The sequence below is a fragment of the Carassius auratus genome, chromosome 15, assembly GCF_003368295.1.
Source record: "Carassius auratus strain Wakin chromosome 15, ASM336829v1, whole genome shotgun sequence".
NCBI lineage: Eukaryota > Metazoa > Chordata > Actinopteri > Cypriniformes > Cyprinidae > Carassius > Carassius auratus.
The window spans coordinates 16,073,548-16,092,228 of record NC_039257.1 but is presented as its reverse complement, the minus strand read 5'-3'; the positions used below and the strand labels follow the sequence as shown (position 1 = coordinate 16,092,228).

At 34.1% G+C, this 18,681-nt stretch overlaps 2 protein-coding genes across 4 annotated transcripts in view; one reads left to right on the top strand and one right to left on the bottom strand.

Annotated features, from left to right (window-relative positions):
* The window catches only part of cog6 (component of oligomeric golgi complex 6), a 67,895-nt gene extending 65,861 nt beyond the window's left edge, over positions 1-2,034 (bottom strand). Inside the window, exon 1 of the mRNA XM_026282690.1 lies at positions 1,833-2,034. Coding sequence (XP_026138475.1) covers positions 1,833-1,976 — 144 coding nt within the window. The 5' untranslated portion in view covers positions 1,977-2,034. The remainder of the gene's footprint in view (positions 1-1,832) is intronic.
* A 3,234-nt stretch (positions 2,035-5,268) lies between these two features.
* LOC113115249 (LHFPL tetraspan subfamily member 6 protein) overlaps positions 5,269-18,681 on the top strand; it is a 129,649-nt gene continuing 116,236 nt past the window's right edge. The window contains exons 1-3 of one of the 3 annotated variants that reach the window (XM_026282689.1): positions 5,269-5,591; positions 6,776-7,334; positions 11,503-12,367. In XM_026282689.1, the coding sequence (XP_026138474.1) occupies positions 6,950-7,334; positions 11,503-11,603 (486 nt within the window). In that variant the 5' untranslated portion in view covers positions 5,269-5,591; positions 6,776-6,949 and the 3' untranslated portion in view covers positions 11,604-12,367. Of the gene's footprint in view, positions 5,592-6,775; positions 7,335-11,502; positions 12,368-18,681 lie in introns of those variants that run through there. The other 2 variants (XM_026282688.1, XM_026282687.1) reach the window with 2 other exon arrangements.

Below are 18,681 nucleotides of genomic sequence, written 5' to 3'. Positions count from 1 at the left end.
GAAAGAAACAAAATAAGGAGATAAGTGAAGAAACTGCATGTTACCTATGAACATCAGAAGACATAACTGCATTTAAAAAATTATAATGCATGTTCTGATCAAAATAATATTACTGCAAACACCTTCACCAATAAATGTACTATAGTAGTACAATGGTACAGTACAGCGATGGTATGGCAATTGTTGGTTGTTCGTTAAAGACTAATGTTCAAAAGCTGATTCTTTTAATAAGAAGTATCCTAAGCTGCATTTATCCAATCAACGATACAGTAAAACAGCAATATCATGAAACATTATTTAAATTTTAAAGAACTGTTTTCTGTTTTATTATAGTTAAAATTTTATTATTCAAAATTATTTAAATATTTTTTTTTTCAGTGTCACATAACCCTTCAGAAATAATTTTAATATGCTGATCTGATGCTGAAGAAACATAAGAAAGTAACTTTACTGACCCTTACCATAGGCTACATTATATGGCACCATGATTTATGTTTGGAAAAAGAAAAAAACATGACATTACCATTGTAACATGTCTAAAAAAAAAAACATCATAATGTCATGCTTCTCCACGTACTAAAAAACCAAAAACAAAACAAACTACAAATATTTTTTCAGACATGAAACACGGAAGTACCATATATTCTTTTAGTACCTTTTATTTTAGTACCATAAAAACACCTAGTACAAGAATTTCAGTACGTTTTACTTAAAAGTATTATAAATGGGTTAGACAAAATTGTTGACAACTGGGAAATATTCAATATTTCTTTATTATTTACTTCCAACCCTCTTACAATAGATTTATGCAACTTTTGATTTTTCCTTCCAAATCTATCATCAGTGGTTTGATAATAGTCAAACCCAGTGATTAATCTGGCCGGGCTAGATGTTGAAGTTCATCCTGGTGCTCAAAATTTCCAGGTTTTATTATCATGGCATCTTTTTTTTCTCAATTTAGCATTAATGTCTGTGATTACATGTTTAGCAATTAGTGTTCTTTCTTGGATGTTGAATTTACATCATTCAATAAATTCAGTTTTGGGGGGAAATCAGGGTCTTCTCTTCAATGTGATTACTGAGGTTTGCTGTCACTTTGCTGCAGTAGTTCTGTGTTGTTCGGGCACAATCCTTATCGTTTAATTTTCACCCACTATTCCTTTATAATGAAGTCTTGCCAAGGTTTTTGTACATAGTCTTAATCGTATTCTTAAAACGAAGTTACAGATGCTCAGGCTAAACGGGCTTCCAAGATATGCCTTTCTTTTTTCTTTTTTTTTTTTTTGGAAGCCTGACAAGTTTCCTATTTCACCCATGGTGTTTACTAAGTACTTCTGAACAACCTTTACTACACGGAAATACAACCTAGAGAATATAGACAATGAAAAGTTATTAAAATATAATAATAAGAATTGAGCCCCTGAAGAGTTACCATGTTATAACATAGACGTGTACCAATGTAGTTTTCTGTTAGGGTTTGACATGCAGAACACCCCACTACTGAAATATATTATTTACCATTATTTTTAATAAAATATAATATCATGGTACATTTTGGCACTTATCCTATCTCTAATTGAGGACGGTTATATCATGCATGTTTGAATCTGAGACACGTTACTGCAAAACATTTTAATGAAAAATTGTATGTGCAATTTAATATAAAAATTAATGACTCGGAAATTATTTATTTATTTGTCGGTCTTATTATTATTATTATTAGTAGTAGTAGTAGTAGTAGTATAAGCATTACTAATTTCGTGCAAACAATCTGTAGTGTCAGGTGCACCACGATCTAAGAAGTTAGCAAATGCGAACAGACTGTCACAAACCTTATCATTGTCCAACCTGGTCTCCAGGATCTTGTTGAGTTTTCTGGATAGAGGGTTGTTGGGCTGTGAGGACGCATTCCCGCTGTTGTTAGAGGTGTTAAGGTTTGAAGCATCAATTGACAGCTCTGCTTTAGTCTCTGCCATTATCAACGTCCACGTCAACCTCCAGGAAGCTGTTTTGAGTAACAAGCAAAAACGTCCCACTGCAACAACCAGAGGTTGACACATTAGTTCCGCGCTTCGAGCTGTTGCCGTTAGCGCAAAAAAAAAAAAAAAAACTAAAATATCCAGAAATTACGGCGTCACCCTTCGAGTGTGTCATTGAAGTGAAATGTTACATGTTCTAATGTTCTAGATAGATAAATCATTATTTAAGCATTTCAGTATATTTGAATAAAACATATCTGGTTTCCAGTGTAGAAGAATTATAATATATATAATATGATAATGACAACGATATAATATAATAATAATTATTATTATATCATTTATATTGTTTATAGTCCATTATTAAATATATTTTAAATAAAACATTTTAGGGTTATTACTTGGTTTAGCAGTTTTATGTTTTTAACTGTATAAATACGTATGTGGGTCAGGTTTTGCATAAATGCAGGGAACAAATATTGTGCATAAAGATAGGATAATATTGTCACCATAAAGGTAAAACCTGAAATTACCTAGGTTGTGGGGAGACTATAATAGAGATGCAGAAAGATTTTCTCAATATAAAAAAGCACATGTAAGCAGTGACAATACTTGCTGTCAGTTTAATTCCCCAACCAATTGCAGCCATAACTGCCGTTAAAATGCAACAAATCACTTCAAACCAGTGCCTTGGCATTAACTTCACCTTGCCAGGGGAAAGGGGAGTTACCTTGACAATGAATAATCACAACAACTACAGATATTGCACCCACAAGGGCAAAAACAATTGAATTTCAACCCATTTCTCTTAAGAGAGATTAAATGGAAAAAGGAGGTGAGTCACAGGGTTACGCTCTCTGTAGTGTTTCTGGATGTGAAGCCTTTGTGAATTATTCACAACTGTGGTCACTCCTCCAGCATGCACCACTTTGCACCAGCATCTCTTGAGCTTTACACATGTTCCTCCATCCTATCAGCCCTACCACAACTCTCCCTAAGCAGCTTTTTAGTCAATGGCTTATTTTGCACTCATTAGTCAAGTCCTAATTTAGTGAATTTATTTTAATTTCTATATGAAAATGTAAATATGTGTAAAATATTATTTGGAAAATAATTTAGTTTCTTACATTTAGTTAAATTATATTTATTGTTTATTTTTGTCACATTATATTATCATGCATTATTTATTATTTACAGTTGGTTAGTTGGTTTAGTATATTGAGTTAGTTTAATCATATCAAAGTTATTTCAATACTATTCTGAGGTTGGACTTTCAAGTCACAAGCAAGTCTTCAAGTCATATCCCAAGTCCTCAGACTTAAAGTTAATGCAAAAATGAAGTGACTAATTAAATGATGATTTTGCATTAGTAATGAACATCTGCTGTTATTAAGAATTACAGAGGATTGGATCTTGATGTTTTATTGGTTAAAATGATGCCACCATCATGGAGATCAGTGTTTGCTTTAGTTTGGCTCTTGACACTTTTAAAAATGTAAGGTAATTTGCTACTAAGCAATTGCAGTGTTTATTTTGCACAGCGAGCATTTGTGCTCAGCTGACTTGAACTTTGAAGTAGTAGATGAGATTATGCTTTCTGTGTATAAGTCATGATGAATGAAGATAATAATTCCTTACATTTATATAGCTTTTCTAGGCACTCGAAGCACTTTACATTGTCAGGGGGTATATCCTCATCCACCACCAGCGTGCAGCATCTACCTGGATAATGCAACGGCAGCCATATTGCGCTAGGACACCCACCACACACCAGCTTACTGGTAGAGAGGAGACAGAGTGTTGAAGCCAATCAGCGGACATGGGGATTGTTAGGAGGCCATGATGGTCAGAGGCCAATGGGGGAATTTAGCCAAGATGCCGAGGTCACACCTCTACTCTTTTCAAAAGACATCCTTGGATTTTTAATGACCACAGAGAGTCAGGACCTCGGTTTAACGTCTCATCTGAATGAGAGTGCATGTTGACAGTATCGTGTCCCCATCACTACACTGGGCACTAGGACCCACACAGACCAAAGGGGGAGCACCCCCTGCTGGCCTCACCAGCACCTCTTCCAGCAGCAACCTAGTTTGCAGGAGGTCTCCCATCCAGGTACTGACCAGGCTCAGCCCCGGTTAGCTTCAGTGGGAAACCAGTTTTGGGTTCCAGGGTGATTGGTTTATCTTTAGTTTATTTACTGCCATTCAATAACTGAACTGATGGAGAAAAAAAAAATAAAAAAAAATAAAAAAAAATAAAGTAAAAAAAATTAAAATAAAAGTTAATTGGATTTAATTTAAATAAGTTCTGTTTTGTTGTAGTAATGTAAACTTAAAATGATTGCGTTTTCTAGTTCCCAGCATGCTTTGCATCAGAAAACAAGGGGGGGGGGGGGGGGGGGAATGTAGAAATTAAGTATTATTTTGTTTGTTTTTACACAAGATTAACATAGAGGGACATAAGTTAGTGCTTAAATGTTGTGTCATATTAGAATTTACAAAGGTTTCTGTTACGTTGGTTTTGTAGTGTTATTGTTGTGGTGAAGAGTAGAGCCTGTGGTTAGGTTGAAGAAGGACAACAAAAGACTAAATTTGAGTGTATTTCCCACATTATATGAGTTTTAAAAAAAGAATTATTCCCTAATTATAAATTGAGAAATATCAATATTTATAAGATAACATTGAGATAATTTAAGGGAACAGGAAATATAATTTTTAACTTAAAACATTCAAAAACACCACTTAAATGTTTTTGTGTAATTGTTAAATCTCTTATTTTTTTTAGTTCTGTGAACTTATTAGGGTTAATAGTGTGATATTAACTTAATTTATTACTTATTTGATTTTACTTTTTTGCCTTTGCCTCAGTAAACTTTTCTATTGACCCCCTAGTACTCCATTGTGTCCCATGGGGGCCCATGAACCCTTGCTTTGAGAGGACTATTTATTTTCTTTTCTTTTTTCTTTCTTTGTATTTTGCTTTTATTCTTATTCTTATTATTATTTTAAATTATTTATTAATTTAATAATATTATTTAATTATAATAATTATATTTTTAACCCATGTAGTCACTGAAAAGCATTAATGTATGATAAATGAACTGCATCTTTTACACCTAGGTATTTATGATCTTTTTTTGGAGGGGGGTCTTTAAGTAAAGACTTTACTTGTCTTTACAGAAACTGATTTCAAAACAAATTTATCATATGAAATATAAACTGGGGTAAAAAGCGTCACAACTAGCCCCGCCGTGATTGAAAGGCAGTAGAGCTGTGGGAGGAGCCTCGAGAGAGTGAGCCAAGAGAGCGCGGCTCGCGCTCGTGTTGTCTCTTAGCTGCCACAGTGCGCTCAGTGCCACGGACAGAGCTCAATATGTCTCGTGTCTTCTGAAATACACTGGGATTATTTTAGCGCTTTCCTGCAGGAGTGACAGTGAAATAAACAGAAAGGCACAAGCAGATCTCATCAGACTTCAAGTAAGGAATTAAATGCATGTTTCTGCGCGCGTACCGCGAGTTGCGCCCGTTCAGCGGACAAAGTTTATTTCTTCTCCACGGTCCCAGGCAGCTGGACCGGAATTTGAAATTAACACACCAGTCAGAATACATCTATGTAAGTTATCACATGAGATGTTTTTATGAATATTTATGGTTTTGCATGATGGCGTCTTTTGCATAGCGTGCATAATGTGTAATAGGACTGTCATGAATTGTCACTAATAATAGTCTGTTGAGATTTGTAGGATTTCTCCCCTTTATCTTCTGTAAATATAAGACGTTTGAGACTTTATAGTAATTTACATTCATATTGTTAATACATACGATTGCATTACATAATTCATAAAATCCTAAAATATAAATACACATATGATATATGAGCACAGCTGATATATCATGCATATTATATCTTATTATAAGAGATTAATATAGTAAAAAGTGAAAATGTGCAACTGTTACCATAAGGAGTTCCAACCCTTAAAATGAGTTTCTATTCAACTTCCTTTATTCAGATTTTTTTAGTCATATCAAATAGAAAAAAATTGAATAGGTGTTACCACATGAAACGTTTATTTTTTTTTCTTTTTCTTTTTCTTTTTCTTTCTTTCTTTCTTTCTTTCTTTCTTTCTTTCTTTCTTTCTTTCTTTCTTTTTAATCTAGTGACCACCTGTAATCTTTTGTGCAAATAGTAGATGTTAGACTTCACAATCAGCTTTTCATGAAAAAATTGGTTGGCAACTTTAAGTAACAATATAACAAATATTAAATTAAACTTCATAAGCTATGTTAGTTTATGTTATAAAACTTTGATTAATATATTTTCATATAATTTTGAACTACAGCTAATCACTAATAACACTTTAGGAATGAAAATGTGAAGCAAAATAATAAAATGAAGTGGCCAGATACATTTGGACACATAATCTAAGCTTAAAAAGTGCACTACTTTTCAGAAGTTTGGGGGCTGTTTGTATAAATCAGCTGTGCTGATTGCAGTAAACTATGACTTTCAGGATCCTTTTATTATTAGGAAGTTCAAATGAATATATATATATATATATATATATATATATATATATATATATATATATATATATATATATATATATATATATGTTACTGTAAATATTGATAAATTTCATCAATTCTTGTTGAATAAAAGTAATAATTTGAATTTGAATGACCCCAGACTTTTGACTGGTAGTGTACAATGCATATATAGTATAGCAGGAATTGTGAATCTAGTGAACCTTTACTGTGAAGACTGAGGGGACAATGTGTTTTATTGCTTCTTCTCAGGGGACTGCACACACAACAGCGGTGAAGAGTGTATGGAGATAGACATCATCTTTCCAGCAAAGCAAAAGGAATTATTATTTTATTATTTTAATGAAATTTTTTTGTGTGTCTGATATCCTCTTTTCCAAACTCTCTTCTGGAATTGTAGCCAATATTTAAAGAAATTTCTCCAGAATGGCATCCAGCCTCACGTGTACGGGTATGATCTGGGCTCTGGTGTCCCTGCTGAGCGCAGCAGCTTCCTGCGTGGGGTTCTTCATGCCCTACTGGCTGCTGGGCTCACAAATGGATAAGCCAGTGTCCTTCGGTACTTTCCGGCGGTGCTCGTACCCAGTTCGGGACGAAGAGAGGCAGGCTACGATCATGCTGGAGCAGTGCGGGCGCTATGCAAGCTTTCAGGGTATCCCTAGTATGGAGTGGCAGATCTGTACAGTCGTGACGGGGGTTGGATGTGGCCTGCTGCTGCTGGTGGCACTCACCGCGGTCATGGGCTGCTGCATATCAGAACTCATCTCCAGAACTGTCGGACGTGCAGCGGGAGGCGTGCAGTTTGTTGGAGGTGAGTAATAGTCTGTTGCCTGACGAGTATATTGGGTGGGTGAATCCTAACAAAGACATGTCCTGGTCACATTTCACTCCATTTTTTTATTTATTTTATTTTAGGTTGAAATATGACCATTTTATGTTAAAGAGTTCTTAAAAATGTTGTGTAACTTGCCCTATAACACCAGTCAGAAATAATAGCCATTATAAGCATTTAAAAAGTTTGGGGTCTGTAAGATTTTTTTTAATGTTTTTGTTAGAAAGTAACAATGTTTTTATGTTGACCAAGGCTGTATATATTTGATCAAAAATACATTAAAAACAGTAATATTGTGAAATATTACAAATACAAAAATCTATTTGAATATATACATACACTGAATACATATATATATATATATATATATATATATATATATATATATATATATATATATATATATATATATATATATATACATTCATACATACATATTTATATATATATATATATATATATATATATATATATATATATATATATATATATAGCTTGCATACTTGCTTCATGCATTATCAAGGTTTGTTTTCATGTGTATGGTATAGTATGAGATTAAAATATCTATGCTAAAATCAACATAAGCATATGTCAGGGTCATTACTGACTGGAACTGATATAATTTTCACGTAATGAATGTTCTTAAGTTACTCATATTCAAATCATAATGGAGAGGTCATCAACTTCAAGCCCCTTTTTCTTTGTCTCTAGTTCAGTGAACATTGATTCCATCCAGTTTAATTCAGGGTGCCTTTGCCTCAGTGAGAGAGAGGGAAGGGAATCTGATTGAGTTTAGACTGGAAGCTGGAGCCTGTAATTCTAAACTCAGTTTGTTAAGTTCTCACCTGCAAGGTGCCTTTTATTTGCTGCTCTGCTAGTCTTAAAGGCTTTTGGCACGTGACAAAGAAGGTTAAATAAATACAGCATGGAGGATCTTTGAATGAAGTTGGCTTTCTAATGCAGTGGCTCAAAGTGTGGAAAATTCTAGTGTGGCTCTTGGTTTCCTGATGTTTAAAATGCTTTATCTTCATTTATCTTTGTCTTCATTAATTCAACCAATTCATCTCATGTTCATTCTCATTAGCTCAGTGTTTGTGCAAACTTACATAGAAACTGCTAATCATTCTTTTTTATGGTCTACATTTAGCCTCATAATGCATATTCATGTTTAAACAAGCATGCACAATTCATTGAAACATAAGCCACACCAAGGTCATTGGTTTGATTTCCAAGGAGTACATGAACTAATAAAAAAGTATAAACTGAATGACATCCAAGTCGCTTTGGATAAAAGTGTCTGCCAAATAAATAATGTAAATGTAAATTAATGCTTCTTATTTTTAACCTTTGCTGCCAATTGCCTGCTTATATTCTGTTATGTGACAACCTCTTACACTATAAATACCACTGAAGATGGATATAATCAAGTTTGCATATATATATATATATATATATATATATATATATATATATATATATATATATATATATATATATATATATATATATATATATATATATATGTGTGTGTGTGTCTCTTTGTTTCCAGTTTCTATTCATATCCAGTTTCAGAAATACAAGGATGTAAATATTACATACTACACTAAAAGTCTCATTTCATATGGCAAAAACTCTGAACTCTGGACAATGCATCTCAAACCAGCAAGCAGAGAAAGTGAGCTGAATATATTCTATGTATATTCTATGTGAATTTTAAAAAGACAGACAAAAAAAATGTTTTGTCGTTTGAAATTCATGAAAATGCAAGAAATTGGCATAAAACTCTTTGCTGTAAAAAAGAAAAGAAAAAAAAGTTTATATAAATAGGCAATTGTGAAATGACTTTTTTTATTATAATGATTTAGTAAATTAAAATATTGTATTTTTGTGTGTTCATGTGCTGTCCTCATATATAAATCCTTTCAGGTTGCCCTAATAGCTGTATAACTGTTCTGACATTAGATTCTCCCCAAAGCTAACAGTGTCAGGGCAGATTTCACCTGATCTCCATTTGGCTACCCAGGTGCGTCATCATTCATTAATGGATGACAGCAGATGTGTTGCTGTCACTTCTAACTAGCAGACAGTGGGATTTGACTTAAGATACCAAGACACAAGGAGGTTACAGAACCGCAGGGCTGCTGAACGCATCACAACCTGCCATGTTACCCATGTTGCACTGCCTTCATCACACAGAGTAATCTAGTTAATCATGGCTTATGCAAGCAAGCATCATGCCCCTTATCAGCAGTTTTTCTCTTACAATCAATAGAAACTGACAACTAGTCATTTGCACATATGAAACTGACTTATGTGGTTTTGCTGGTCTTTAGAGAATGTGAGTAGGACTGAGAAGACATTGTGAATGTTTCTATTCCTATATACTTTGTTAATTTGAAGTAAAAATCTTTGTAATGTTAGCAAAGATTTCTATTTCAAGTGTTGTGTGTGTGTGTGTGTGTGTGTATATATATATATATATATATATATATATATATTTTTTTTTATTTTATTGCATTTGAGAGCAGCGGCTGAAGTGTTGACATAGAACTAGCTGCATGAAGTGTGGCATGAAACTAAAGTATGCAGGACAGAAAAAGAGAAAATGAGCAATATGGAAGGCAGTGGCTCAGTGGTTCATGTCGTTTGTCTACAAACTGGAAGGTTGGTGGTTCAATCCCCGGCTCCACCTGACCAAATGTCGAGGTGTCCTTGAGCAAGACACCTAACCTCAGCTGCTCCCGATGAACTGAATGGTGCCTTGAATGGCTGACACTGCAGTCAGTGTATGAATGAGTGTGTGAATGGGTGAATGTGAGGCAACTTGTAAAGTGCTTTGGATGGCCATGTGGTCTGTTGAAAGCGCTATATAAATGCAGTCCATTTACCAAGGCACCAGACGGGTTAAGAGAATGATGAGTGACCGGGGGATTGGGGGTGGAGAGAGAGAGAGAAACAGTTCCCTGATGTTAAATTACTGGACCACGGCTGTCCTCAACAATTGAGTCCCTTTAATTTCTATTGTGGAGTGTTAATGAGTGCTGTCTGGCAGTGAGCTGAGGGGCTTTGGCGATTGCAGTTCACATTGATTCATCTGATGCCCATTTTACTGATAATGAGTTTGATAAGCCCTTTATGTGTCACCAAAAGCATATTTGATTAGATCCCTCCTCTTGCTCTCTTGTTCAGAAGTTTGTCTTTGTTCTTTCAAAGATTAATTGTGTTTCCTTTTGTGATTTGAAATACTAGAAAGGCCTTCCAGAATTATGCAATTTAATCTCATCTTTTATAAATCATAGATTTCTTGTCATGATCTTGTTGGTAAGAACTGACTTAAGGTTCTTTTATGCACATCAATTATAGATTACTCAAAAATAATATTTTACAAAAACAATCTCTAATTATTATTAATAATAATTATTGAATCACTCCCTTGTTCATAATCAGTGTTGTTATTTTTTGTAGATAAAACTTAAAATAAATAACTATTAAAAATATTGTTTGGTAATTGAAATAAAGCTGAAATAATATTAAATATGAATATTAGATGAAAACCAAAAAATAAATAAATAATAATAATAATAATAATAATAATAATAATAATAATAATAATAATAATAATAATAATAATAAATAATAATAAATAAAAAATAGAATAAATAGAAATATCAAAAACGTAAATATTACAATATATAAATAATAATTACAATTAATAATATAACACTGTATAAATAATAAAACAATACTGTTACAAACCAGTTTTAACTGATTAATCAGTTTAACAGTGAATATAATTTGATCTATTGATTACTCAAATCTATGAAATCGCTCCGATGGCTTAAGATTCAGTCAAATTTTCATTGGCTGCTTATGTGATTAACTGTCTACAAACAAAAAAAAAATTAATTGGAAATTTGATAAGTAAAGGCTCTTTTTTATTATTTATTTGTTTATTATTATGATTTATCTATTTTTTACATACACTTATAATTAATTTTTGTTCTTTATTTAAAATTACCTTTTTATCCCCTGGATTACAAATGTACTGGCATGTGTCCTTTTGCACAGGATAAATATAAACATGCATGGGTAATTGCATTGTTTGTGTGTGTTAATGTGTGTTTGTTTGTCTGTGTGTGTTTGCCAGCTGGAATTGAACCAATTAAACCTATTGGAAAACCTTCTTCAGTCAAACTAATGGACATATTTTTCAGACTCTGCAGTGGATTTGAATTTATTTTAATGTAACATGCATATTACCGAAGAAATGTAATACCATGTTTTTGGAAATATACAATAGTAATTTCATAGTGTTTTTTTAAGTACATTTCAGGGGATCAGAGAACAGAAGTTTTTCCTGCATTGTGTCCTTTTGGCTAAGAGACAATAACTGCTTGTGGTTCCATCAAACCCATCGTTTCATCACAATTTCACTATCCAGTTGGGCACATCAACCATAACTCCTTCAACAACAGACAGAAACATTGGACATATGATTGATGATCATCTGACTTTCTCAGACCCCATTGCCAAAATTTCCCATTCCTGCAGATTTGTTTTATTCAACATCAAGAACTCCTTGTTCAAGCTATTGTTCTGTCCAGGCTGGATTATTCCAATGCTGTCTTGGCAGGACTTCCAGACAGTTCTAACGGACCTTTACAATTAATCCAGATGAGTCCTCTGCACAATCTGACTTTGCTGCAGCCTGGAATTGAACTGCTGGTTTCGTCTGGCCAGAGGAGAACTGGCCCCTCGAGTGAGCCTGGTTTCTTCCAAGGTTTTTTCTCTATTCTGTCACAGATGGAATTTTGGTTCCTTGCTGCTTTCTCCACTGGCTTGCTTAGTTGGCTTGACTTAATGTCCAGTGATTTTGTTGACTTGGTTGCACAGATACTATTTAAACTGAACTGAGCTGGATGATGACATCACTGAATTCAAAGATGAACTGCCTTTAACTGAAAACAAAAAACAAAACAAAAAACAATTGTGTTTACTTTTGACATTTTGCATTATTGACACACTATTTTCCTATTTAATACTGTAAAGTTTTTATTTATTTTTTTTTTTTTTACAATTTGTATTGTTAAAATAACTATATGTGCCCTCTAGAAGCTGCAAGTGAACATTGTTTTACTGTGCCATCCCAAAGAGGCATAAAATCACTTTCACAGACTTTTAAATTAAATATTCCCTCCTGGTGGAATGACCTGCCCAACTGAGTCCGAGCTCTTAGCCATCTTCAAGAATCGGCTTAAAACACACCTCTTCCATCTTTTTTTGCTCTATTCTTTTTCTCTGTTTTCTTTTTATTTATTATATAATAATAATTAATACTTGTTACATGAACTGCATCAAGCTAACTGAGACATGTTATAGCACTTGCATACCATTGCTCTTTTGTTGATTTTGAATTGCTTCCATTGTCCTCATTTGTAAGTTGCTTTGGATAAAAGCTTCTGCTAAATGTAAATGTAAAAGATCTTAGATGAGTCATTGGGAGAACTGTTTGTTGTAAGCAAATTGTTCACCAAAGTAAAAATATTATCCTAAATTTCCCTTTCATGTTTAAAGTTCTTTACCTGTATGTCTGACATCCCTCTTAGACACTTTCTTGATGTTATATTGAAAATTATATATTGATTCATTGTTGGTTGCTTTTATGATTCACACTGTGAAGAATAGCTGACCGTGTACTGTTGGATTAGGGCCAAGTAACTCGTACTGAATAGTTTATTTGTTTGTCAGTCAAAATATACTGAGTCAAATCTGAATAAGAGGCTTTCTGTTGTGAAGTGTACAATCCAGGGCCCAGATCATCTCTGGCAAGACAAAGATGGTGTGGATAGTTGTAGTTATTTTCAACTGGCGAAATTTTGGAGATCCAAGTGGACATGAAGAACTGTAATGTGTTAAGAGCTCAGTCAAGTACTGAGGAGCTAAACCATTTAGAGCGTTGCAGGATTTAAAAATATATGCAGTGTTTAATGGGAAGCCAGTGCAGTGCAGAAATTAATTATTTGCTATGTAGGCCTATGTTTGAAATCAAGGATTAAAATCATATTGTTTTTTTATGAGCAAAACCAGGTTATTTTTTATTTGGTTCTAAAGTTCTGAGGTCTCCTTAGGCCTGTTTTGATTAAATAAAAATGATTGGTTTATTTATTGAGTTACAGAAGTAATTTAAAATGTTATTTGTGTATATAAATATGTGTGTGTGTGTGTGTGTGTGTGTGTGTGTGTGTGTGTGCTCTTGTTTTTGTGACATATCAGGACACATCTCTGTATAATGACATGGGTATGACACAGGTATTACAAGGAGAGGGTGACTTATGAGGACATAACCCATGTCCCCATTTTTCAAAACGCTTATAAATCATACAGAATGAGTTTTTTTGAGAAAGTAAAAATGCACAAAGTTTCCTGTGAGGGTTAGGTTTAGGGGTAGGGTTGGTGAAGGGCGATAGAAGTTTTCTAGATAGAGTTTTTTGTTTTCGGTCTTTGAACTGTTTTAATCATCATCTAAAGCAGGCTGCAGGCTACCTCTTATAGAAAATTTAAAGGAGAACTGCTTGAATTTATGACATGATAGGCAGCATATCTTGTGTGATTTCTCCTCTTTATGTGTTTCTTGAACCAGTACTGTTTATCTTTCACATCTCTCATTTACAAGCTCTCTTTCTTTCCCCTTCTGTCCTCCTAAACTTTTCAATTACCCACATTCAGGAGGTGTTATCTCTTTGTGGCCTGATCTCCAGCCCTCTATTTCAGCTCTCTTAAACCTCTCTCAGTCAAAGCTCTGACACCCATGGGGTAGTCGAGCAGCTCGAGAGGAAGCATAAGAGAATAAAATATAAACAGAGGAAGAGAGAGCTTGTGAAAGAATAGAGAAAGAGAAACGTACTCATGGTGGAATGTCCAGCTTAAGCAAAGATTTATTTCAGACAAACAGGAATTCTGGCCTGGCAAAGGACAGACAGGAAGTGTTATTTTATCTCTTTAGGTTGTTAAGTCTTTGTTTTCAGCAGCACGGTGCCAAGCGTACCACACCGCTCTACCACCTCACACTCAGCACCCTGCAAAATGAACAGAGCTGACATAAGGGGATTGTTATTGCACAGCCAACCTTAAAATGAAAGGAGCAGTAGTGAGGAAAATTTGTTTCATAGCTGATTTATGGACTGTGCTTTCAGTTTTCTATTTTATGGAACTGTCCAGTTTTGAGAAAATGAGAGTATCTGAGAGGTTGATCATTAAAATAATTCAAATCTCTTTCAGGTGATATACAGAACCGTTTTACTTGTAATTGACATATTTATCGTGAAATTACCTTGGTTCAGAACAATCCTGGGCCTGAATGTACTGTATTTAAGCAATAACCGGAGAGACTGTGCATTAGTTTGATTTTTTCCTAAATAATCGGTGTTGTTAGGCATGGTGTGTCATTATTATTAGATAAAATTAAAACTATTGCAAATAGTTTTTTTTTATTATTATTGAAATAAAGCTAAAATAATATTAAATTTAATTATTAAGTAAAAAATAATATAAATGTTTCCTTGTGACTGTATAAAAGTGAAATACTAAAATGACTGAAACTGAAATAATAATAATAATAATAATAATATAGCTAAATTGAAATAGAAAAATATACTGTAAGCTAATAGTGTATAAATAATACTAAAATGACAATGACTTATTTGTAATTTTTTTCATGCATTCCATTAATTCAATATATTCTAAATATGGGGATCGTCTTGGCATGTTAGTATGTATATGCAAAACTTTTCAAAAGTGCAAATGCTTTTTTTGTGTAAACATACCCACAGACTCTCCTGTAAGAACAAATGACCTGTTTTAGTAAAGCGATCTCCAATGATAATCTGATACCTAACTGTGTTTATTATGTTAATTTCTTGTAATTTGTTTCTCCAATGATTCCCTGTGAATATATATTTTGTTTTATGTCTTTTTTTTTTTTTATTAGAAAAAAAATTTCTATTTTATGCCCCTTCTCCTTCCCCTTAAGGATTGGGACACCACTATCATGACGTCACACGCCATCATTCGTCGTCTAGCTCTTACAATCAAGTATAGGTCTCTGCAGGAAAGTAATGGGAGTTAAGAGATCAAGGTGTTTTTACACCATGATATCTGATTAGTTGATGTAATAGTGACGTTAGGTTTAGGGGTGGGGTTGGGTAAGGGGCATCATTTAGATTGCATGATTCAGAAACACCCAGCAGTTTCAAAACACTCCACATGGTGATAAACGCCCACTTTTGCTCTGCAGAGACCTAAGTCTCCTTACAATACGCACATATACTGGGGTGTGCATTACAGCCTTTAATTATCGTTCTGGATTAATGAGCTGCTTACTGACACACACACACATATCGGAAATTGCGCAGCTATCATATCCAGGAGAAAATAAACTTGTCAACTCTGCCCCACAAATTTTCTTAAATACAGTTTAAATACTGAATCGCTACATTATATTTTTCAGCAGCGAGAGGATACATAGCTGTTTTTAAGTCTAAAATGATAAATGGACAGACGCAAATACATGCTTCCATTTCTCTCTCTCTCTCTCTCTCTTTCTCTCTCGGATAGGCAATATTTGAGAAAATGGTTTAGCGATTTCTAATTATTGGGGGGATTAGCCTCCATCAATGTCTACGGCAGTTATCGCCCTGATCAGACATATGCTGTGGCACTATCATGCATTCTGTAATGATATGATTTGGCAAATATTATATTTTTTTGCAAACATTTCTTTGAGTAACATGACCATTAATATGAACTCACAATTGAATGTAACATAAAATAAATGATTACTTTTCGTTAAAATTTTTATTTATGCCAAAAAAGATTACATTTATGTGTCCTTTTGTTCGCTGTAGCAGCCGAGATTATTCATTGCCCTTCGTTTGAAGTGTGGTCCCGAAAAATCTTTGTTTGAAGGGCTATCTGTCCCTTCCCCTTTATTATATTATTATACAAAAACTTTTTTTTAAATAATAGAATTAAGACTGGTAAATGTACATGTTTTTAATGTTTAAGGAAAGCTTCTTGTAATTTTTCTTCATTGTCTTTCATGCACTATGTAGAGCAGCAAGAATATTGTTAACACAAAAGACCAAAAACCACACAGGTTTTTACCCTATGCTGCTCTGCAGTGACTCTTTGTAAAATGACAGGGGCGCTGCAGTGACCACTTCTCTAGTGAAATTCAGTCTTGTCAGCAGCCATCCGGAGAGCTCCGACAGCTCAGTTATCTGTCACAGCACAGTGTGGGAGAGGAATACACTTCACCCTCATCATCACCTCCCTCAGTTTGCACTCCATTTCTCTCCACTTCATCCAAACAGCATAAATAAGATGGCCATATATGTTCAAACATAGATTTACAAATACTGGTGATTAAGCAGTCATTTGTCACCTAAGAAGAGTATTTTGTTTTGAAGATGTTTTGAGTCTAAATCTACATTAAGGCATCTTGGACTCTTGTCATTTTAAAGGCTTATATGTGAATGGTTTGGGACCAGTAATTTCAGAGCTGTTGATGTGACCTGCAGTGATGCAACTCCACAGGGTTAAAAGAGAGATGCCGTTTTGGGGGCAAATCTCAGTGATGTTTGGCCAGATACCATCTAGAGCTGCATTATGTTGAGGGATAAAGTGTTGTTGGATTTGCTGCACTTCAACTGCAGTTGAATTCTCAAATCAATGTAAATGAGGGTGTAGACTAGAATATGTGTTTCCTGACTTTCCTGATGAAAATATTTTCTCAACTTGCAACATTGCTGGCATTTGTTGGCAACTGTATTGGCTCAACAATGAACTGACTCGAACTTGATAACTGCATTTTTGTAGTACTTATAATAGAGCTGCTTTATGGCAGTATCTGAATAATAAAACTAATATTAATTCATGGTGATTATCCCTGTAAAGCTGTTTTGACAATTTATATTACATAAGATGGTGTGTCTATAAAGGTGATTGATGACTATTTTTGCAGAGTCATATGAGATATCCATTTGGTCGTGGGATATTTTGTTGAGAAAAATGTGGGATCTTCAGATTTTAATTCCAGACTTTGTTGTCTTGTCAAGTCTGAGCACAATATGAGAAAATTGTTAAGATCTCTGCTAAAACTAGAGCAGTCACATAGTAGATGTTTTGGTTTTGGTATAATTCATGTTGAAATTTAAAAACCTGATTCCAAAAAAGTTGGGACACTGTACAAATTGTGAATAAAAACAGAATGCAATGATGTGGAAGTTTCAAATTTCAATATTTTAGTCAGAAAACAACATAGAGGACATATCAAATGTTAAACTGAGAAAATGCATAATTTTAAGGGAAAAATAAGATTATTTTAAATTTCATGGCATCAACACATCTCAAAAAAGTTAGGACAAGGCCATGTTTACCACTGTGTGGCATCCCCTATTCTTTTTATAACAGTCTGCAAATGTCTGGGAACTGAGGAGACAAGTTGCTCAAGTTTAGTTTAGAAATAGGAATGTTGTCCCTTTCTTATGTTTCAGAGATTTTTCCAGATTCTCTGAATCCTTGGATGATTTTATGCACTGTAGATGATGATAACTTCAAACTCTTTGCAATTTTTCTGATATTGCTTCACTATTTTTCACTGCAGCAATGGGGGAATTGGTGATCCTCTGCCAATCTTGACTCCCTGCGAGAGGCTCTTTTAAGTGTCAGCCACATTAAAAAAGTTAACAGCTTAAGTCATTTGTGGATTAATGGTTATTGGAGAGGCGAACCGTTTCAAAAGATTCAGTTCGATTTGGTGAACTGGTTCAAGAAGATCCGGTTACATCGCGAACCGGATATCATACACTGCAGTGAACATGCTCACAACAGACCCGGAAGAGAAGACAATGCTGAATAAAGTCGTAGTTTTTCCTGTTTTTGGACCAAAATGTATTTTCAATGCTTCAAAAAATACTAACTGACCCTCAGATGTCACATGGACTACTTTGATGATGATTTTCTTACCTTTCTGGACATGGACAGTATACCATACGCACAGTTTCAATGGAGGGGCAGAAAGCTCTCTGACTTAAAAATCCTAAACTGTGTTCTGAAGATGAACGGAGGTCTCACAGGTTTGGAATGACTTGAGGGTGAGTTATAAATGTCATATTTTTGATTTTTTGGTTTACTAACCCTTTAATACCCAATCATGTTGTCAAATGACCTAATAAGTTGCAAATTGGTCCTCCAGCTGTTCGTTATATGTACATTTAACTTTTCCTGGCCTCTTATTGCAACCTGTCCCAACTTTTTTGGAATATGT